The 23,446-nt window shown below is 36.8% G+C and overlaps 1 protein-coding gene across 3 annotated transcripts in view; it reads right to left on the bottom strand.

Annotated features, from left to right (window-relative positions):
* The window catches only part of Faf2 (Fas associated factor family member 2), a 59,791-nt gene that overhangs the window by 19,887 nt on the left and 16,458 nt on the right, over positions 1–23,446 (bottom strand). For 2 of the 3 annotated variants that reach the window (XM_046468014.2, XM_046468016.2), the window contains exon 2: positions 5,000–5,068. In XM_046468014.2, the coding sequence (XP_046323970.1) occupies positions 5,000–5,068 (69 nt within the window). Of the gene's footprint in view, positions 1–4,999; positions 5,069–17,639; positions 17,766–23,446 lie in introns of those variants that run through there. The other variant, XM_046468015.2, reaches the window with a different exon arrangement.

Below are 23,446 nucleotides of genomic sequence, written 5' to 3'. Positions count from 1 at the left end.
ACACACATTAAGATCTAAGTATAAGAATTAAAATTTTGAAATTTTTTTTCCACATTTTTTATTTTTGTGGTGCTAGGGCTCACCAAGCGTTCTCTACCACCAAGCTGCACTTCCAGTCCATTCTATTTTTTGTTCTGAGACAGGGTCTCACTAAGTTGCCCAGACGGGACCTTGAATTTGCAATTCTCCTGCCCTGGCCTCCTGAGTAGCTGGAATTAAAGATGTGTGCCACTATGCCTGGTTGAAATTTAAATTTTTTTAAAAAATATTTTTTAGTAGTAGATGGACACAAAACCTTTATTTATTTCTTTATGTGGTGCTAAGGATCAAACCCAGGGCCTCACACAAGCTAGGCGAGTGCTCTACCACTGAGCCACAACCTGAGCCCTGAAATTTTAAATTAATAAAAAATTTTTTTTTTAGTTGTAGATAGACAGTTGTAGAATGCATTTATTTATTTTTATGTGGTGCTGAATTGAACCCAGTGCCTCACACGTTAAGCAAGTACTTTGCCGCTGAACTACATCCCCAGCCCCGTTAAAGAAAACAATGATGTAAATCTTCATGAACATGGATTAGGCCATGTTATCTTAGATTTGACACCAAAAGCATAAGCAACAAAGGAAAAAAGTAAAAAACATCTCTTTATCAAAATGAAAAACTTTTATGCATCTAAAGACACTCTCCAGAAAATAAAAAACAAACTTAAAAAATTGGAGAAAATATTTACAAATCATGTCTGACAAGGATCAAGTATCCAGAATATAAAGAATTCTTACAACTCAACACCAAAGACAAACAATCTAGTTTAAAAATAAGCAAAGACATCTTTGCAGATTTATAAATGGCTAACAAGAACATACATAAAGATACTCAACATTGCCAGGGATGGTAGGGCATGCCTGTAATCTCAGTGGCTTGGGAGGCTAGACAGGAGGATCACGCACGGAGTTCAAAGCTAGCCTCAGCAACAGTGAGGTGCTAAGCAACTCCCTGAAACCCTGTCTCTGAATAAAATACAAAATAGGGCTGGGAATGTGGCTCAGTGGTTGAGGGCCCCTGAGTTCAATCCTCATACCAAAAAAAAAAAAAAAAAGAAAGAAAGAAAGAAAAAGAAAAAGAAAAGAAAGGGGCAACTCATGTTACATTCCAAAATAAATTATTAAAAAAAAAAAAAAAAAAGATACTCGACATCATTTCAGTCATTAGGAAAATGCAAATCAAAACCACAATGAGGGCTGGAGTTGTAGCTTGGTGATAGAGCCCTTGCCTACAATGTGTGAGGCACTGGGTTTAATTCTCAGCACTGCATATGAACAAATAAAAAAATAAAGGTCCATTGACAACTAAAAAGATATTTTTTTAAAAAAACAACACAATGAAATACTATCTCATACCCCTTAGAATGGCTAAAATTGAAAAGATGCTAACAAGTATTGGTAAGGTTATGGATAAATTGGGATATTCATACATTACTGTTGGAAATTAAAATGGTACATTTTGAAAACAGTCTAGCAGGTCTTCAATAGTTCCCATATGGCCCAACAATTTCTACTTCTAAGTATATACTCAAGAAAACTAAAAATATACATTCACACAAAAACTTGCATACTAATTCACTGCAACATTATTAACAGCCCAAAGTGGAAAAACCCAATTATCAATCAAATGATGAATGAAAATACTGTGGTGCTATGGTCTGCATTTTTGTAAACCACCCTCCCCAATTTTCCTATATCAAAACCCAGCAACCAGTGTGGTAGGACTCATGATTAGTGACTTTTTTTTTTTTTTTGGTGGTGCTGGGGACTGAATCCAGGGCCTTGTGCATGTGAGGCAAGCACTCTACCAACTGAGCTATATCCCCAGCCCAGGATTAGTGACTTTTAAAAGAAGCCCTAGACAGCTGCCTACCCCTTCCACCATGTGAAAATACAGTAAGAAAGTGTCACATGTGAACCAGAAAATGGAAACTCACTAGACAGTGCCTTCATTTTTCCAGTATAAGACATAAATTTCTTTTGTTTATAAGCCCTCCTGGTTATGATATTTTGTTGTAGTAGATGACTGGTCTAAGAGGTGATTAGTCTTAAAATTCCTTCACAGAGGAATTTTTTTTTTTGATGGTGGTGCTAAGGATTAAACCCAGGAACTTGTGCATGCTAGACAAGCACTCCAGCAAAGTTACACCCCCAGACCATTGGGAATATTTTTTGACCATAAAAAGGAATGAGTACTGATCCAAGCTACAAGATGAACCTTGAAAACATATAAGTCAGTCACAAGAGACCACATGCTCTGATTCTATTCATATTAAAGTTTAGAAAAAAGAAATCTATACACAGAAAGTAGACTAGTTAGGGGTGGAAGGGCAGAAAGTAATAGTTAAAGAGTATGGGGTTTCTTTTTGGGGTAATCTTCTAAATGATCTAAAATATTTTTATGAAAATGTTTTAAAATTGATTGTGATAGTAACTGTACAAGTCTGTGAATATGAGTTGGAACCTAAGGGAATTTTACCACTGAACTACATCCTCAAACTTATTTATTATTTTGAGACAGGGTCTTGCTAAGTTGCTGAAGCTGGCCTCCAATTTGCAACCTTCCTGCTCATTCTCAAATTGCTGAGATTACTGGTGTGCTCCACAGCACTCAGTTAAACATAGTTATCTTTTATAAAAGTTTTTTTTTTTTTGGGTACTGGGGAGGCACTCAACCCCTAAGCCACCTCCCCAGCTCTATTTTGTATTTTATTTAGAAACAGGGTCTCACTCAGTTGCTTACACCTCATCATTGATGAGGCTGGCTTTGAACTCATGATCCTCCTGTCTTAGCCTCCTGAGACACTGGGATTATAAGCGTGCATGCGCCACTGCGCCCAGCAAAAGTAATTTTAATAGTTTTTGTTGTTATTGTTTTTGTGGTACTGGGAATCAAAATCAGGGCCTCATGCATACTAGGCAAAACTATGTACCCCCAGTCCAACATATAATGAGCTGTTTTAAAAATAAATTAATAAACTTCATTAGTATCTATAAACTAAAACTCCAGTTCACTTGGGAAAAAGCTCTGATCTATATAGGAAGTATATAACAAAAATATTTTTAGGGGCTGGGGATGTGGCTCAAGCGATAGTGTGCTTGCCTAGCATGCATGCGGCCTGGGTTCGATCCTCAGCACCACACACAAATAAAGATGTTGTGTCTGCCGAAAACTAAAAAAAAATAAATATTAAAAAAAATTCTCAAAAATATATATTTTTAGATGGGCATTAATAATATGTGGACAAAATCAAAAGAAATTGTTAGCTGGGTATGGTGGCACACACCAGTAATCCCGCTGACTGAGGAGGCTGAGGTAGGAGGTTCTTGAGTCAAGGTCAGCTTAGGAAACTTGATGAAACCCTGTCTCAAAATAAAAAATAAAAAGGGTTGGGGATATGGCTCAGTGGCAAAGTGCCCCTGGGTTAAAGTGCTCTCCAGGACAAAGGGTGGGGATGGGAGAAGATAGTTAACATGGCAGTGTTAGGAAAGCAGGACTAAGAAACAATGTAGGAAAGTGATATTAATGGAATTTCTTTGATACTTTATCTTAGGCTTTCTTTGAACTTTTGAAAAACTAAAATTATTTTTATATATTTTGTCTATTATTTTTACAAGCTACTAAAATAGATTAAAGTGAAAAAAATTGCAAATATTGCACAATCCTATCTCAAAAAATTAAATATAAATCCATATAGTCATTTCAAAGGGCTGGAGTTGTGGATCATTGGTAGAGCACTTGCCTAGCATGGGTGAAGCACTGGGTTCGATTCTCAGCACCACATATAAATAAATAAAATAAAAGGTGCATTGACAACTAAAATATATTTTAAAAATAGTCTATTTTTTAAAAATCCATATAGTCATTTCAATAGAGATTCAGAAAGAAAATACACTAAAATATAACAATATCTATACATAAAGTGGTTTATAGGTGATAGATTTCTTCTTTATGCTTTTTGAAACCTTTTGCCTATGTGGGTGTGTAACATGTACATGGCTTTTCCTTTTTAGTGCAGAGGTACTCTAACATGGAGCTGCATGCCCAGCCCTTTTTAAATTTTTATTTTGAGACAGGTCTTATTAACTTGCTACGGCTGGCCTTCAACTTTTGATCCTCCTGTCTTAGCCTCCTGAGTTGCTGGGATTACAGGCATGAGTCTATAATATTAATAAGTCTATAGTATTAATGCCTTATAGCATTAATATTCTAAGAATGGATTCAGTCAACAGATATTTATTGAGAGTCCATGATGTGCCAAGCTCAGTGTTATATGCTGGGAACAAAGCAGTTAATAAAACTAGAAGAGGGCTGGGGACATAGCTCAGTTGGTAGAGTGCTTGCCTTGCATGCACTAGGCCCTGGGTTCGATTCCTAACACCACACACACAAAAAAACCTAGAAGAAAGAAACAAACAAAAATCCTCTGCTCTCATAAAGTTTACGTTCTGGTGAATCTAACTCAAAGCAACAACCAATATTATAACTGATAATACAATATCAGAAACATGACAGTGAGAACAGATGTTTGCTACTACCATTGCTGATTTAGACAATATTCTAAAGTTCTAGCCAATTCATAATCAAATAAAAGAAACAAAAGATGCAAGTAATGAAAAAAAAAATCACTGAGCTGCAAATGACATGATCACCTAGAAAACCCAAAAGAATAAGCTACAAAATATGTAATAAGAAGGTTCACATTAAAGTATCTGGTTAAACACCAAATATAAAAATCTAAAAGTTTTCTCAAACAGCCATTAAGAAAAATTAAGAAGGGAATAAGAGTACGGGATTTCTTCACCATTTATGATCTCATACATTTTTGACAGGCTTTCTCCATTTCCCACACCTTTAATTTCGGGGAAAGGTTCCTGCCATGGAAAAATACATATTGTTGATTCTTTGTCAGACCAGGACAACAAATGGAATAAGCTTAGAACAAATCCTATTATACCTCTATGTTCCAGTTATGCTGTTCCAAAGTATGGCGACATTGATCCATAGACTCTATGCCAGTCAGATCCTAAAAAGAAAGATAAAAGTTACTTAAGAAAAAATCAATAGTACTTACTTTTTTGTTTGGAGCACTTTTACCCCAAAGGAATCCTTATTGAATAATGATAGGAAAATGCACTAAATGTTTAAAGTAGATGTTTAAAGCATGGTAAAACTTTGATTAAAAATTTATCTAGGCCAGGTACAGTGGCGCACATGTGCAATCCCAGGGACTTGGGAGGATAAGACAGAAGGATCACCAGTTCAAAGCCAGCCTTCACAACTCTGCGAGGCCCTATGTAACTCAGTGAATTTCTTTCTCTAAATAAAATACAAAAAAAGTCTGGGGATGTGGCTCAGTGGTTAAGCATCCCTGGGTTCAAAAAAAAAAAAAAATTAACTATTCTAGACTCACAGAATTTCTAAAACTTCAAGGCTTTCAATTAAAGAGAACTAGTGATTAAAATCAATTTTTCTCACTCAAATTCAAGTTAAAATTTTAAATATTTCGTCAACCTCTGGGTCTAGCAAAATATTTTCTAAAGGTAAACAACTATTCTGATTTTAATATATAATGATACAATGCAGTTTTCCTGCAAAATGCTATGCCTTTCCTTAATTTATATCACTTTATAAATAGCTTCAATATGAACTATATAAAGCTTTTTATGAAAAAGAATCTGTAATTCAGATGTTTTCCCCCACTCTCCTCAGACTATTCTAAGGTTTCAACTAGACCCTGACCAAAACTCCTTCTCTGGTTCCTCTTCTTCTTATCCCTCTAAATGTAATTTCCTAAGGATGTATCCTTGGTTTTTGTCTCTCTCTTTGGCAATCTTATTCAATCCCCAACCTTCAAGCATCCTTTCTATGTAGAACTGCTAGTACAATCTCTGGGCCCACTATTTCTTCCGATTCTTAGCAACACTTCCAGTAGCCCATTCACCACATCCACCAAGACAAGGCACAGTACCTCATTCAAATCCACCCTTTAAAATTACTGTATCTGTTAGTGATACCACAAAAACATCCAGACAGAAGACATCTGGCTGGGTGTGGTGGCACACAATTACAATCCCAGCATTAGAGAAACTGAAGTAGGAGGATAAAAAGTTTTGAATAGCCTAGGCAATTCAGGAAGTTCTTGTCTCCAAATAAAATAAAAGGGGATGTGGGGATAGACCTCAGTGGTAGAGCACTTGACTAGTATACAGGAGGCCCTGAGTTCAATCCAATCCCCATTATCACAAAAAATGAAAAAAAAAAAAAAGAAATCTGGAAACCTCAACCTCACCTTGCCACACTTCATCGGTAAACAAGTTTTGACAGTTCCATTTTCCATTTATCTTACATCTGTAACATTTCCATTTTCACAGCCAGACTCTTTAATTAACCTTTCATAACACCTCAAATCAACTGTCAATAATTTCTCTCTTTCCTTTTGATTCTTATTCCTGTGTATTTAGTGTGTTTGTGTGCATTACTCCTCTGTTCAAAACCTTTTAACAGTCAGTTGAAATAATTTCAAGTTATTTTTGTTATTTAAATGAAAGTAATAATTCCAAAATCCTTAGCCCGGATTTAAGTGTTTCTATAATGTGAACCCAATCTGGCTTTCTAGGTTATTTCCCTCAATAATTGCCTTGAGGGGGCTGGGGGTGCAGCTCAGAGGTAGGGTGCTTTCCTAGTATGCACAAGGCCCTGGGTTCAATCTCTAGTGCTGCCCCACATCCAAAAAGTTTCCCTTCAGATGCCCAATACCTAGTAAATCTAATAGTTCATTGCATATATGATATCCAGTGAGCTAAACCCTAGCCTTCCTTCAAGGACCACTACAGGCGTCTTATCTTTCCATCCATTCACCTTTTCATTCAACAAATGCCTACTGTGTGCCTATTCTGTATAGCAAGTATATAATGTCTAAGGGCTAGAGAAATGAGGTAAAAAGTCTATATCCTCAGGAAACTTCTCTTGATAACTGACAATCATCAGGACAAAGAGTGATCTCAACCTGACAAGAATACATTGACATAGATTAACTAGTCATAAGACTCAAGTTCTTGCTTGATTTTGCTCTCCATATTCATGGACAGACATATTTTAAAACATTCTGGAATTTATTTTCCTTTATTTACAACATGAGGGGTTTAATTTGGACTCAATATCCTTTACAGAGCTTGAAAAAACAAAAACACTAAAGCTTGGATTTTTCAGGACTTATTTATTTATTTGGTGCTGGGTACTGACCCAGGGATCCTCTGCCACATCCCCAGCCCCTTTTATTTTTTGAGATGGGGGTTTGCTAAATTGCCTAGGTTGGCACCGAACTTGCGATCCTCTTGCCTTACCCTCCTGAGTTGCTGGGATTACAGACATGCACCACCATGCCTTGCTATAATTGTTTGTTTTTTAAAATTCACAAGTGATAAATAAACTTTCTAATTAAAAATGTTTAAAGTTTGAATTACTATTAAAAACTCCAATACTAAAATTAAAAAAGTATTAATAGCTATACAACTCTGTTAAGAAATGATGACTTCAATAGCTCTGACAATCTGAATTTTATTTCCTGACCATTCCAGGCCTTTTTCCATTTTGGCAATGATCTTCTTTCTGGCTTGTGACAGGCCCTCCTTACTTTTCAATTTCCTACATTACAGTCCATATAAAGGACTTCCATGTCCTCTTTCTCACTGTGTATTCTCTTTAAGAATTAGACTATAGTTGGGTGCAGTGACTCATGTCTATAATTCCTGTGTCTCAAGAGGCTGAGACAGGAAAATCACAAGTTTGAGGTCAGCCTGAACAACTCAGCAAAACCTTTATCTCAAAAGTAAAATAAAAAGGGTTGGAGATATAATTCAGAGGTATTGTACTCCTGGGTTCAATCTCCAGTGCAACAACAACAACAAAAAGGAATGAAACTCCACGGGCTGGAGTTGTAGCTCAGCAGTAAAGCACTTGCCTGGCCCTTGCAAGGCGCTCAGCACCACATAAAAATAAATAAAATAAAGGTATTGGGTCCAATTACAACTTAGAAAATATTTAAAAAAAAAAAAAAAAAAAAGAAGAAATGAAACTCTAATTTTACCGGGCTGGGGATGTGGCTCAAGCGGTAGGGCGCTCGCCTGGCATGCGTGCGGCCCAGGTTCGATCCTCAGCACCACATGTTGTATCCGCCAAAAACTAAAAAATAAATATTAAAAAAAAAATTCTCGCTCTCTCTCTCTCTTTTAAAAAAAAAAACAAAACTCTAATTTTACCTTCTCACAGGAGTCTGAAGGATCACTCCCTACCTAAAATACCAAAATTGTTTTCTAATTTCTACTATAATTATTTACATCCATGCTACTGCCTTCTCAGAGGGTGTAGGTTCCTTGAAAGCAGTGTCCATGATTCACTTATGATATTCCCTAGCACCTAGCCCATAGAAAGAGCTTAAACAGCTACAGAAAAAGTTAGTGCAAATTAAAAAGATTTTGCGTGTATGTTCAATAGTACTAAAACTGAATTCTTCTAGAAATTATCATAAAATCTTACTGTATAACCATATACTGATTTTTTTTTTTTTTAAGTGCTGGGGATGGATTTTAGGGCCTTGTGAATGTAGGCAAGGGCTCTACTACTGAACTACCCTCAGTCCCAGTGGGATTTATTATTTTTTCTTTTTCTTTTTTTTTTAGTTGTAGAAGGACACAATACCTTTATTTTATTTATTTATTTTCATATGGTGCTGAGGATCGAACCCAGTGCCTCACACAAGCTAGGTAAGTGCTCTACCACTGAGCCATAACCCCAATAACCCCAGTGGGATTCAGAAACACCAAATGTTCAATTAATTAGATGCCAGACTACATGTTAAAAATACAAAATTGTAGAACCTTCCTAATCAGGAAATAGTACTTTTTTTTTTAAGTTCCTCAGCTAACCTTTTTTTTTTTTTTAATTCCTCAACTGATTCTAATTACAGCAGGACTAGGAAGTCAGTGGTTATTAATATGCAATTCCAAGTATGAGCAGAGATATTTGTTTTTGAAGTACCATGGATTGAACTCAGGTCCTTGATCTCGGCAAATACTCTATCCCTGAGATACACTTCAACCCTGGAACAAAGATTTTAAGTCTCTTATTAAAACATATTTTTTAAAAAGGGTTATCAACATGTAGGAGAGAATAAAGTAATTGCACATTTTCAATATACTGAAATAACCTAATCTGCAAGCAAATCCCTTTTGTAAGTAGTGAGGCAGTTAATCAGGAAGCTGAATTGAACAAATCTGCTTTCAGATACTGTTAATCATGAAACCATGACTAGGAATAAGACTAGACACACCTAGGACAGGATTATTCATTCATACATCAAGATATTTTTACTGACCCAGTATTTTAAATATTCAGGAAACAGAAAAGTCCCTGCTCTCACTAAATTTGTATCTTAGTAGAGGGAGATTGTCCAAACAATACAGAGAAAAAGAGAGAGAGAAGAAATTAAATGAATACAATTTTTCATTTTGTTCGGAGAGTCCTTTAGGTTGAATGCCCAAGGAAGGCCTCCCCATTGAGCACAGAAGGGAATGAAAGATAAGGGGGTAACCATGGGGCAATATGTAGGAAGATTATTTCAGGCAAAAGGACAACAAATGTAAAAATTCTAAGACAAATAGATGTGTGACACCTTGCGTTTATCAAAACTAACTTCACAGCGTGAATCTTAATGTATGCAAATTTAAAAAATCATATAGGATGCCAGGTGATTTCTGGATGGAGTACAAACTGTGATGAAATAATCTAATTGTATTTCAAATAAATTAAACAACCTCACTGAAGCAGGTGTAGAAAAGGTGCTGACCTAAGTAACTTTGGAAATGACTGGAATCTAAGACAAAAGGCAACAGGTACTACAAATAAGCACTAAGAGTCTTCCATAGGACTCTCTATTAATCTGAAGCTGCTGAATCTATATATGTACATTGAAACTGAACAAATAAGTAAATATATGATAGATGGTGGGAGCCAGATTTTTCACTGTTGAAAAGTGAGCTTACAGAGAGAGAAAAAACCAAAGAGAGAAAGCTGGAATGATCTATGTGATAATACAGACATCTGTACCAATTCATGTTGAGCTTTTCTTTTTTGCTACTGGGTTTTGAACCACGGGCACTTTACCACTTATCTATATATCCCCAGCCCTTTTTATTTTTATTTAAATCCAAGTATTCAGGGCTGGGTTGTAGCTCAGTGGTAGAGCACTTGCTTGCCTAGCACATGTGAGGGTCTGAGTTCCATCCTCAACACCGCATAAAAAATAAAGATATTGGGTCCATCTACAACTAACTAACTAACTAAATAAATCCAAGTATTCACTAAGTTGCTGAGGCTGACCATGAATGTGAGATCATTCTGCCTCAGCCTCCTGAATTGCTGGGATTACATGTGTACCACCATACCTGGCTCATGCTTAGCTTAATACAGATGCACATGGCTACATATAGAAAAACTCACTTTAGCCTCCTTGCTGTCAGCTTTGAGGCCCTATGTACACAACTAAGACCCAGATCTTATTTTTTTATGTAGTTTTTTTCTTTATTTGTTTTATATTTATGTGGTGCTAAGGATCGAGTCCAGCACCTCACATATGCAAGGCAAGCACTCTGCCACTGAGCTACAGCTCCAGCCCCCAGATCTGATTTTCTAATACCATTCTCCAATAAAAGGAAACAGGGTTCCTTGCAGAAAAGGCTAACTAAAGAACTGCAGCAAATATGTAAACGAAGGTGGAGAAAATTATAATGCTGAGAATTAAGGAAGTACTCAAAAAATAAAACAAAAAAACTATAATGTCTATGTCAAAGGGATACAGTAGTCAATTGAAAAAGACCCCATAGGGGCTAGGATCATGACTCAGTGGTACAGTGCTCACTTAGCATGCATGAGGCACTAGGTTCAATCCTCAGCACCACATAAAAATAAAATAAAGATATTGTGTCCACCTAAATCTAAATCAAAGTACAAAATAAACATATCTGGCACAAATACATGATTGAATAAATAAATGGAGGAGAAGAGACAAATATCCTATACAGAAGAATTTCAAATAACTTAGGTAGATACTTTACCTTCAAACTAAAGCATAACTTCCTAGTCTTTCCCAACATATAGTGACTTTTTTCCAAAAAATACAGTGTGGAAAACGGAATAGGGAATATTAACTTTACAGTGGATAAACTGATAAGCACTATCTCACTCAGGTAAATAATCAACAGTGTTAAATTTTGTTGAATACTATGTACTCTAAATATGATGTAATAAAAACAGTGTTTTACCTCTGTGGTCTTCCTCCCCAAAATATATAACTTTAGCCAAATGTCAACCAGAGGACATACAACAACCTGACATGTATTCCTGAAAATTGTCAAGGTTATCAAAATCATAGAAAGTCCTAAAAACTGTCATAACCAAGAGGAGCTTAAGATGTGACTACTGAATATAATGTGGTAATTTAGATGGAATCCTTAAACAAAAAAGGACATTAGGTAAAAACCAAACACAGAAGGCTGAATGAAATAGGAGGATCTCAAGTTTGAAGCCAGCTTGGGAAATTGAGGGAAATCTTGTTTCAAAATAAAAAAATAAGCCAGGTACTCTGGCATACACCTATAATCCTAGCAGCTCAGGAGGCTGAGGCAGGAGAATTGTAAGTTTAAAGCCAGCCTCAGTTAATTTATGGAGGCCCTAAGCAACTTAATGAGAACCCGTATCAAAAAGTAAAAAGGGGAGGAGATGTAGTTCAATGTTTAAGCATCCCTGGGTTCAATCCCTGGTACCAAAAAATAAAAAGAAAAAGGGTGTGGGCTGGGGCCGTAGCTCAATGGTAGAGCACTTGCCTAGCACGTGTGCAGCCCTAAGTTCAATCCTCAGCAACACATAAAAATAAATAAATAGAATAAAGGTATTATGAAAATAATAATAATAAAGGGTTGGAATGTGGCTCAATGGCTAAATGCCCCTGGATGCAATTCGTAGTAAAAAAAAAAAAAAGAATAAATAGGACTGGGGGGTGAAAGTGCTTGCCTAGCATGTATGACGCCCAGAGTTCAATATCCAGCAATGCAAAAAAAGGAAGGGAGGGAGGAAGGGTGAATGGGAGGGAAAGACAGACAACATAACTTTTGAGAGGAGGAAACCTGTGAGGCTGAACAAGCGTGGGAAGTTGGCAGATAAGGTCTGAGAAGTAGACAGAGGAAAGATCATTCATCTAAGGGAAGCGCTCTCAATCTTGCCCGCATATCAGAAGCACTTGAGTAGATTTTTAAAATATCCTATCAAAAAAAAAAGACCCTAAGCAGTTTATTCAAATTCTCTGAAGACTACCTAGCCTAGGCAATTTTTTTCTGTAGGGGTCTGGAATTTCCAGGTAATTCTAATATGCAACTAGGGATGAGAATCACTAAATCCAAAGCCATAATTTCAAATTCAATGGAAGTGGCATAATCATATGTACACTATTTAAGAAGCTATTCTGGTTACACATGAAAAATTAATTACACAGGGCATGAAAAAGAGCAAAATACCAGCAAAAAAACAAAAAACAAAAAAGGGAAAACTGTTGGGACAATGTTATTCATCTTTGTTAGAAACATTTATGGTAAAATAAAACTGTTTATAAATTCTTGATAGGTAGGAAGCCTGGCAGGATGGCCAACATCTGTAATCCCAGCAACTCAGGATAAGGCAGGAGGATCCCCAAGTTCAAGGCCAGGCTGGGCAACTTAATGAGACCCCATCTCAAAATAAGAAATAAAAAGGATTGGGGATGTTGCTCAGCGGTAAGGCACCCTTGAGTTCAGTTCCTAGTACCTCCATGCCCCCCTCACACAAAGATAAAGTTGTTTAAATACTAAGAAAGTAGTCCCAACCACTAATAATACAGTAATTCAATGGTTTACATTTTAGTATATTTCCTTCCAGTTCCCCACACTCCAAAATAAGGATTTAGGATTTTGACTCAACCTCTTCTCCATATTCATTTTTTTTTTTAATTATTGGGGAAACTGGTTAAAGGTATTTGCTCCTTTCTAGGCCATAATTATTTATCTATCTATAGTTCTGGGGATGGAACCCAGAGGCACTCTTAGTATATCTTAGCTATATCTCCAGCATTTTTTACTTTGAGACAAGGTCTTGCTAAGTTACCCAGACTGGCTCAAATGTGGGATCCCCCTGCCTCAGTCTCCCAAGTCACTGGGATTACACGTGTACACTACAACACTCAGGTATTTTTAATGCATGTGAAAGAACTATTCCAATTTACACTGGATAGAGCTGGTTTTAATGAGTTAAAACCTGAGTGTGTCTCCAGCACAATATCCATTCTCATTTCAGTACAAGAGTTTTGCAATGCCAACTTTGTTCAGAAAGAAAGTCCACAGTAGTTTTGGCAGGAGATAATTCCATTATCTCTGCTACCAATTCTTGCCTCAGCAATAATAAAGTTTGGCTATTAGCTTTAAGCATTTCTGGGAGAGAAATAAAACAAAGAGGAGGGAACATTAAACTTAATTACCTTGGTCACAGATTTCAAGCTCCTTCCAAAGTACTTTCTTTAGAGTTCAATAGGTAATTCTCCTTTAAAAAGTAATTTTTTGGGGGGTGCTGGAGATTAAACCCAGGGCTTTGCATGTGCTAGGCATGTACTCTAAAACTGAGCTAAACCCTAGCCCTGCAAATTTTTTTTCCCTTAGAAAAAAAAACTTATTTATCTTTATATTCCCAAAACCTAGCATAATGCCTTGCAACAGGAAATGTTTGAGAAACTAAATAAACTCTCTATCACCCAAATAACTTGTTTCGAAACTTCACCTTTCTCATTTCTTTTTTTGTTACTGAACCCAGGGATGTTATATCCCCAGTTCTTTCTTTCTTTTTTTGAGACTGTGTCTTGCTAAGGCCGGCCTCAAATTTGAGACCTTCCTGCCTAAGCCTCCCAGGTTGCTGGGATTATAGGCATGAGCCATCACACCTGGCTACTTTTCTATATTTTCTTAAACATTATTCTTCTTACTATTATTACTAATTTATTCCTACGTTCACAATATTTTCCTCAACTATCCGTGAGACAAATATTGTTGTTGTGTCCATTACAAATTGAGAATAATGAATCTTTTAAAAAAGAATATGTGGGGCTGGGGATGTGGCTCAAGCGGTACCACGCTCGCCTGGCATGCATGCGGCCCGGGTTCAATCCTCAGCACCACATACAAACAAAGATGTTGTGTCTGCCAAAAACTAAAAAAAAAAATAAATAAATATTAAAATTCTCAAAAAAAAAAAAAAAAAAGAATATGTAAACATTCCACATCCGTTTGGGTATAAAATTGGTGTTCATGGGCTGGAGTTGTGGATCAATGGTAGAACACTTGCCTCCCAGGCATGAGGCACTGGGTTTGATCCCCAGAACCACATTAAAAAAAAAAAAAAAAACTAAATAAACAAAATAAAGGTATTGTGTCCATCTACAATGAAAAATATATTTTTTAAAAGATTGGTCCTTGGGGCTGGGGTTGTGGTTCAACGTTTGAGCGCTCGCCTTGCACGTGCAAGACCCTGGGATCGATCCTCAGCACCACATCCAATAAATAAATAAATAAACAAGTGAAAAAGAAATTAATTAAAAAAAAAAAGGATTGGTCCTCACTATAAGTTGATCAAATCTCCAATTTCTCCTACTGCTTTGCTCTTCAGAGTAGATGTGATTTACATTCAGATCTACTGATATCTAAGGTGACTACAAACAGCACTGGACAAAACAGATGTAATGGGAAATAGAGCTTAACTTTGGAATCTCTTTCTCCCTCTAATTTCTTAGGGGAAAAGTGTCAAATGTCACCAACTGCTGCCATACATCCCCCACTGGGCAGTTCATCCAAATGTCTGAGAAATATCCCTTGTTCCAACTTTTCCCCCTTTCATATCCCCTCAGAGGTAACTACCCTTCAATGAACTGACCTCCTAAGGATTTGGGAGAATACTGCATTTAGACACAGCGATTTATATAAAAGTATAACTGATAATAGCATTATAGGCAGAAGGGCAGTATTTACCTTGGGACAAAAAAAAAGAACAAAAACAAACCCCAATCCATAGGCAAAACTGGGAGAGGGTTCTGAACTATTCTATAACCCTAGCCTATACCATCTAGTCTTGGTCTTAACTATCTCCTCTCTCAAGTCAAAAGATAAGAGGACATCAATCACCTGGCAACCAACTTTGGAACACTGTAATCCCTGAGCTATCTCTTGCCAAACTATGATCCAAGGATGGTCACATTAGGTGGTATGTGTATAATCACCATGTTTTGTTTTTTTTTTTCTACCAGGGATCAAATCCAGAGGCATTTAACCAGCCCCTTTTATTTTGAGACAGGGTCTCTCTAAGTTGCTTAGACTCACTAAATTGCTGAGGCTGGCTTTTAACTTGCTAGTCTCCCGCCTCTGCTTCCCAAACTGCTGGAATTACAGGAGTATGCCACCACACCCTATTTAACAGGATGTCTTAATCAAGTGTTTTGACAGGCATTGGGTAACTAGGGCATAATAACTTTCCCAAGAAGTGTTTCTCTTTTCATATCTCAACTGTTTATACAAAAACAAAACTGAAGGGGGTGGTGTGGAAATCTCAGTTGAGATGTAAGTTCTCCAAATTCCAATTGGCTTGCTAGGTCTAGCTTGTTGAGGATGCACATTTTAAGCTTTGTTTTCAACTATGCCCAGAGAGAAACTTGGCAAAACCAGGGGATCTTTGTTTTTCCTTTTCTACCATGTAGACAATTTGGCTTTGCTTTATGTAACAGGCACTATACCTTATGTGGTACTAGGAACTGAATCCAGGAGTGCTTTACCACTGAGTTACATCCACAGCCCTGTTTATTTTTGAGATGGGTCTTCCTAAGTTGGCTACACTGGCCTCAAGGTTGCAATCCTCCTGCCTTAGCCTCATGAGTAGCTGGGATTATAGGCATGCACCACCATGCATGGCAGGAGAAACAGAAAAAGTCCATGCTAAAAGTAACCACAGCTGAGCCCTGATAAAAATAAATAATAAAAAATGAAAAAAAAAATATATATGGGTGCGTGTGTGTATATATTTATTTATTTATTTATTTATACTGGAGATTGTCCCCTTGAGTACTTTCCCACTAATCTAAATCCCCAGCCCTTTTTAATTTTTTATTTTGAGACAGGGTCTCACCAAGTTGACTAGGGCCTCACAAAGTTATTGAGGCTGGCCTTGAATTTGCAATTCTCCTGCCTCAGCCTCCCAAATCTCTGGGATTACAGGTGTGCACCATGTGCTTGGCTGTAACTAAAATTCTTATATACAGATCTTTATTATTCACATTAAATTACTGGTTTCCCAAATTAATTATCAGCAACTCCCACTATGTATAATGACACAGTAATAGGTGCTTATTATTGCTATACAAGCACCTATTACTATGTAATAAGCTCTGTAAACATCAAAACCCTTTTTTCAGCGCTGAGAAAGCCAAGAATTCAAAAAGCTAAGAACCTTTTCTAAGAATACATAGATAGTGATACTAAGTAGTGAAGTTGAGACTGAAACCTAGAAAACTACCTCCAAAGTCTGAGTCCTCTCTTGTGCCATCATGCCTCCAATTATTATTTGATAAGTTCATGTTTGAAAACAACAAATTTTCAATTTAGAAAATGTCAGTTTCTTGATTTTTTTTTTTTTTGGGGGGGGGCAGGGTGGAGGGAGAATACTGGTGTTTGAACCCACGGTTTCATATATGACAGGTAAGCACTCTATCACTGAGCTACATTTCCAGCAAAAAATCCAGTTTCTTTAATGTCCTTATCTGTAGCTGAATAAAAGCTCAAAGATGTACTTAAAGTTGTTCTCCTTTATGCCCAGAATCAACACATGTTAAAATAGTTTTGCTCTATAGCCAAAGGGCTTTGGGGTCAAATAAGACTAGAAAATGTTGTACAACAATTTCCCCTTTTGGAAATTTGCAATATAATCTTTTAAAAGGCTTTAAAAGGTCCTTCTTTGAAAAATAAATTTAACCTCACACCTTACATAGGAAAGATCTTTTTAGGAACTCTACTGATATTGCTCAACAAGTTTTCACTTAGAATCAAAGTGGAAATCACTGATTTCGATGATCACAAGATGTCAACTAAATGTCCTGTGTGAATCAGGAGATAACCATACCCACATACTAGAGTCTTAAATATTTGATAACTTATTTAAACCAAATTACATTATGTATGTGGAGATGTTTTATAGGCAAATATATAAATCTACATTAAAAACTGCCTAAGGGGTAAAAAAAAAGACTGAATAAGTAAAATGGGGCAGGGGGAATCTACACAAGGGCTGGGGATGTGTCACTCAATGCGAGAGTGCTTTGCCTAGCATATGTGAGGCCCTAGGTTCAATCCCCAGCACCTTAAAACAAAATAATACATACATATACCACAAACACACACAAAACCCACATGAATGAATATTTCCAAGAAATCCATAATATCTTTTATCTGAACAATTAAGAATACATGGAATAAGTGGTTGACCTTTGTTGGAAAGGTAGAAGGACACGGTCTTCAATAATCTTTCCTTTTCAGCTGAGCCAGGTGACACATGCCTGTAATCCAGGTACTCAGGAGGCTGAGGCAGGAGGACAGAAGGTTTGAGGCTAGCCCAGGCAACTTAGCGAAACCCTGTCTCAAAATAAAAATAAGGACTGGGGATGTAGCTCAGTGGTAGAGCACCCCTGGATTCAATTCCCAAAAGAAAGAAAGAAAAAAAAAATCCTGCTTTCTATTTCTACATTAACTACCTTGGTAACCTTAGAATCTTGTGTTTACTTTCCTCATTGGTAAAGTGTAAACAAAAAGTACTTAAACGTCTGGGTTGTAAAAATGAAGAATACAGTCTTGACAGAGGTTAGCTATTATTATTATTAAGAAACATGAAGGGGCTGGGGATATAGCTCAGTTGGTAGAGTGCTTGCCTCACATGCACAAGGCCTTGGGCTCAATCTCCAGCAAAGAAAGAAAGAAAAGAGAGAGAAAGGGGGGGGAGGAAGATAGATAGATGAAGGACATATTAAAAAGACATTTGTTAATAAAGTGTAGTGGTATATAACTGTAATCCCAGCAACTCAGGAGGTTGAAGCAGGAGGATCAACAAGTTCAAGGCCAGCCTCAGCAATTTAGTGAGGCACTAAGTAACTCAATGGAACACTATCTCAAAATAAAAATAAGTAATGGGAATGTAGCTAAGTGGTAAAGCATGTCTGGATTAAATGCCTAGTACCAAGCGGGGGAGTGGGGGGGTGGCCTGATATTTAGCATAAAAACTTTTCTCATGGGGGTGTAGTAGTAACCCACACCTGTAATCCCAGCTACTTAGGAGACTGAAGCTGGAGGATCAGAAGTTGAAACCCTGTCTCAAAACAAAAATAAAAATAAAAGGGCTGGGATTTAGTTCAGTGGTAAAGCACCACTAGGTTTCATCCCCAGTACTGTGTTAAAAAAAAAAAAAAAAAAAAAAAACAGAAAGAAAAAGAAAAGAAACAAAACTTTCCATATATATTCCAGGACTGTGAGAAATTTTTCAAAATTTTATTAGTGGGGAAGCCCAAAGCCCACAGGCCCTTAAAGTGTTTATGGGGATTTCTGCTATTTATCATTTCTGGCACTCCTATTAAAGATAGTATTTTTAAACTGGGCATGGTGCCAAATGCCTGTAATCCTAGCTGCTTGGGAGACTGTGGCAGGAGGATCATAAGTTCAAAGCCAGCCTCAGCAACTCAGTGAGTCCCTAAACGACTTAGTGAGACCCTATCTCAAAACAAAAAAGGCTGGAGTTGTAGCTCAATGGTTAAACACCCCCTAGGTTCAGTCTCTGGTGGGGTGGAGGGAGTGTTTTTAATATTTTTAATGTACACACAAGCAAAAGCAGTTACCAATTTTTAATTTTATAAACTGTACTACTTCATTTTTGCTTCTCATTTTAAGCAAAAATATAATGTTGAGGAGACCACAACTAGAGTTCTTGAATGTATGCAATGATGCTCAGGTGGTCCAAAAGAAAACTGACAAAATTAAATAAATCTTTATTAAGACCTACCTTAGAAGACCTACTTCTGGGTTGGGGCTGTAGCTCAGTGGTAAAACGTTTGCCTCACATATATGAGGCCCTAGGTTCAATCCTCAGCACTACATAAAAATAAAGATATTGTGTGTCCATCCACAACTAAAAAAAATTACAAAAAAAAAAAAAAAAAAAGACCTACATCTAAAAGAATATGTATAGTACAGGGAATACTCCACTCAGAGAAACCTGAAATTATACTAATGTGTCATGTACAGAAATACTCCTTAAAATACTTAGAAGAGGACATAATCATTGATGCCCAGCCCATCCTAAAGAAATAACACTAATCTTAAACCAATTTGATCATAAATGTTTGTATAAAATAAAGATTGGGGGGCAGCTAGCATTACTGAATCAAAAATTCCCAGAATGTAACCATATTCTTGAATAGGAAGATTCAACAATAAAAAATGTCAATCCAGCTCCTGAAGTTAGTTTACAAATACAATAAAATTACAGTTTAAAAAAGTTAATTATAAGATGAGCGCGTTGGTACATGCCTGTAATCCCAGCAGCTAGGGAGGCTGAGGCAGGAAGATCCAAGTTCAAAGCCAGCCTCAGCAATTTGGTGAGGTCCTAAGCAACTTAGCAAGACCCTGTCTCAAAATATAATATGAAAAGGGCTGGGTATGTGATTCAGTGGTAAAGTGCCCCTGGGTTCAATCCCTGGTGCCATCCCCCCCACCAAGAAAAAATGCAGGAGGACCTTAAAAACAAAGAGCAATGGGGCAAAGGGGGGTGGGTAACAACCTTCTGGATTGAAATATATTACAAGCCTCTATAATTAAGAGTAATGTTGAGGGCTGGGGATGTAGCTCAGTTGGTAGAGTGCTTGCTTCACATGCACAAGGCCCTGGATTCAGTCCCCAGCACAACCAAAAAAAACAAAGTAATATTGTGGCAGGCATGGGGCACATGCTGTAATCACAGCTACTTGGGAGGCTGAGGCAGAAAGACCATAAATTCAAAGTTAGCCTGGGCAAGATCCTTTTTCAAAATAAAAAATAAAAAGTGCTGGAATGTTGCTCAGTGGTAGAGTGCCACTGGATTCAATCCCTAATTCAAAAGAGTATTGTTGCCATATATATGCAAAGACTAATGGTACAGAAAGTCTAGAAACAGTCCTAACTATGGATTGAAATCTAATATTGATATGGTAAGCATCTCAGAACAATGGAAGAAAAGATTTATTTTTTACTTAATAGATTTTATTTCTTAGCACAGTTCTAGGTTTACAGAAATTTTTAACAGAAAATACAGAGTTCTCAATAGGCCTTCCCCTACCCCTTTCCCCATTTCCCCCAATTATTAATATGTTGTATTGGTGATACCCATTTGTTATGGCTGCACATCATTGTTAACTAAGGTCCATGGTTTACATTAGGGTTCGCTTTTTGTGTTGTACATTCTTATGGGTTTTGCTAAATGTACAATGCCAGGTACAGTATCTAAAGAGTTATAGGGCATAGCTCTGCCTAAAAATCTTCTTTGCTTCACCTATGTTTCCCGCTCCCTGACCTCCATTCTTGGCATCATCCATTGATCTTTACATTCTCCACAGTTCTGCCTTTTCCAGAATGTCACAGTTGGGAATCAGACTTTTCTAACTGGCTTCTTTCATTCAGTAATATGTATTTAAAGTTTCTCTATGCCTCTTACATGGCTTGACAAGCTGAAAATATTTTCTTGCAGCATACAGACACAGAGAAATAATCCTCCAAATTACTTTAAAACATAGTAAATATATTATACACCCTTCAAAATAAAAGGCTCAGGGGCTGGGGATACAGCTCAGTGGTAGATTGTCTGCCTAACCCGCCTAAGGCCCTACTGCAGAAAGAAAAAGGGAAAAGCTTAACTTATTTAAATAATCATATTGCTAGTTAGTAGTATGGATATTGCTATTTTGAGACAGTTATGTGTTAATTATGTGCGAAAGCAAAAGATTTAGTTGTCTTTTTTTTTTTTTTTTTTTTTGGTACTGAGGATTGAACTCAGGGGTACTCGACCACTGAGCCACATCCCCAGTCCTCTTTTTTGTATTTTATTAGAGACAGGGTCTCACTAAGTTACTTAGCGCTTCACAGTTGCTGAAGCTGGCTTTGAACTCAAGATTCTCCTGTCTCAGCCTCCCAAGCCACTGGGATTGCAAGCATGTGCCACCCACGCCTGGCTACATTTGTTATCTTATTAAAAAAAAAATTTGAGCTGGGCTTGGTGGCGCAAGCCTGTAATCCCAGTGGCTAGGGAGGCCAAGGCAGGAGGATAGCAAATTCAAAGCCAGCTTCAGCAACAGTGAGGCACTAAGCAACTCAGTGAGACCCTGTCTCTAAAATATAAAACAGGGCAGAGGATGTGGCTCAGTGGTCCAGTGCCCCTGGGTTCAATCCCCAATATCAAAAAACAACCAGATTTGGAGACATGAAAAAGTAGACAGACATAGGTGTAACGCAGAATCAGGATTGGTAGTCTTAAATTTGAAATGGAATACTAAATTATTATATCATGAAAATAAACACAAATATATGTCTATGTAGATAATGTATTTCCAAACCGACATTAATCAATTCTAGACCAATCCAGTGGCAACAAGCATTCAGTTTCCATACTGTGGTTTCTAAATATCCTTCCTCAGATTCCTTAGAGATATGGTTGATTCTGGATCTAAGAAAGCACCTTGTTGTATGAAAAAGCTAAAAAGCTACCAAAGATGACTAGGGCCATGATAACATGACAAAAGTTCTTGAGAGCAATCATATAAGACTTTTTTACACATTCAAAGAAAGAGCTTTTTGGATTTCACACACAAAAAAATGGGTAACAATTGACTTTTTAAAAAAACAGTCCTTAGGAGCCTTCCAAAAATATTTTCAGTTATCAAACATGGCAAAATCTGTGCCCCAATTAATATAAACATAATGAATTATAAAATATTAACTATGTTTAAATTCATGAGCTCATTGCAATATTCAAATTTTGAAAAGTCTCAGTAGTCACGTTTAGAGAATGCTAGGAAAACCAACTTATTTTAAAAAAAAGTAAATAACTAAAAAGAATCAACATTATCATGTCTAAGTATATGATAATTTAGTATAACAGGTGTGAGAATATTTCTCTTTACAGAGAAATCCCTATTAATAAATACAGAAGTTGCTGGCTAAGAATCAACATTATCATGTCTAAGTATATGATAATTCAGTATAACAGGTGAGAGAATATTTCTCTTTACAGAGAAATCCCTATTAATAAATACAGAAGTTGCTGGCTATGGTGACACACACCTGTAATATCTGTGACTTGGGAGGCTGAAGCAGGAGGATTACAACAAGCTTCCCCTCTAAGATCAGAAACAAGGTAAGGGTGTGTCCCTCCTACCATTGCTTTTCAAGATTGTAGTAGAGGGGACTTGGGTTGTGGCTCAAGAAGTAGAGTGCTTGCCTAGCATGCATGAGGCACTGAGTTCGATCATCAGCGCCACATAAAGATAAAATATTGTGTCCACATAAAAAAACTGAAACAAATAAACAAAAAAGATTGTACTAGAAGTCCTAATTAATACAATAAGATAAGAGAAGGAATAAAAAGCATATACAGGGATTGGGGCTATGGCTCAGTGGTAGAGTGCTCACCTGGAGTGCGTAAGGCACTGAGTTCGATTCTCAGCACCACATAAAAATAAAGGTATTGCGTCCATCTACAACTAAATACACACACACACACACACATAGTGTGTGTATATATATATATATATATTTTATATATATATTTATATATATATATATATATATAAGCATATAGATTGAGAAAGAAGAAATAAATTCTTTGCAGATGAGATGATCATCTATGTAAAAAAAAAATATGAAAGCACTAACAAAATAACTCCTGGAACTAGTAAGTGATTATAGCAAGATTGTAGGAAACCACTGCCTATATACCAGCTGTGTGAAAAAAACAGTCAGGTGTGTGGCACATGCCTATAATTCCTGTGACTCTGGAGGCTGAGGTAGGGGGAATTAAAAGTTTGAGGCCAGCCTGGGCAATTCAGGGACATCCTGTCTCAAAATACAAAATAAAAAGGATTGGGGATATATAGGTCAGTGATAGAGCAACCCTGGATTTAATCTGCTGTGCCACAATAATAATGACAATTATTATTATCATTATTACAAAATAAATTAGTTAAATTAAAAACTGCTTTTTGAAAAGACAATGTCAAGGG

The sequence above is a fragment of the Marmota monax genome, unplaced genomic scaffold, assembly GCF_021218885.2.
Source record: "Marmota monax isolate L192 unplaced genomic scaffold, Marmota_monax_Labrador192_F-V1.1 WCK01_AAM20220418_F8-fsc00196, whole genome shotgun sequence".
In the NCBI taxonomy this organism is placed as follows: Eukaryota; Metazoa; Chordata; class Mammalia; order Rodentia; family Sciuridae; genus Marmota; species Marmota monax.
The sequence above is the reverse complement of the archived record's forward strand: the minus strand, read 5'-3'. Positions and strand labels throughout refer to the sequence as shown.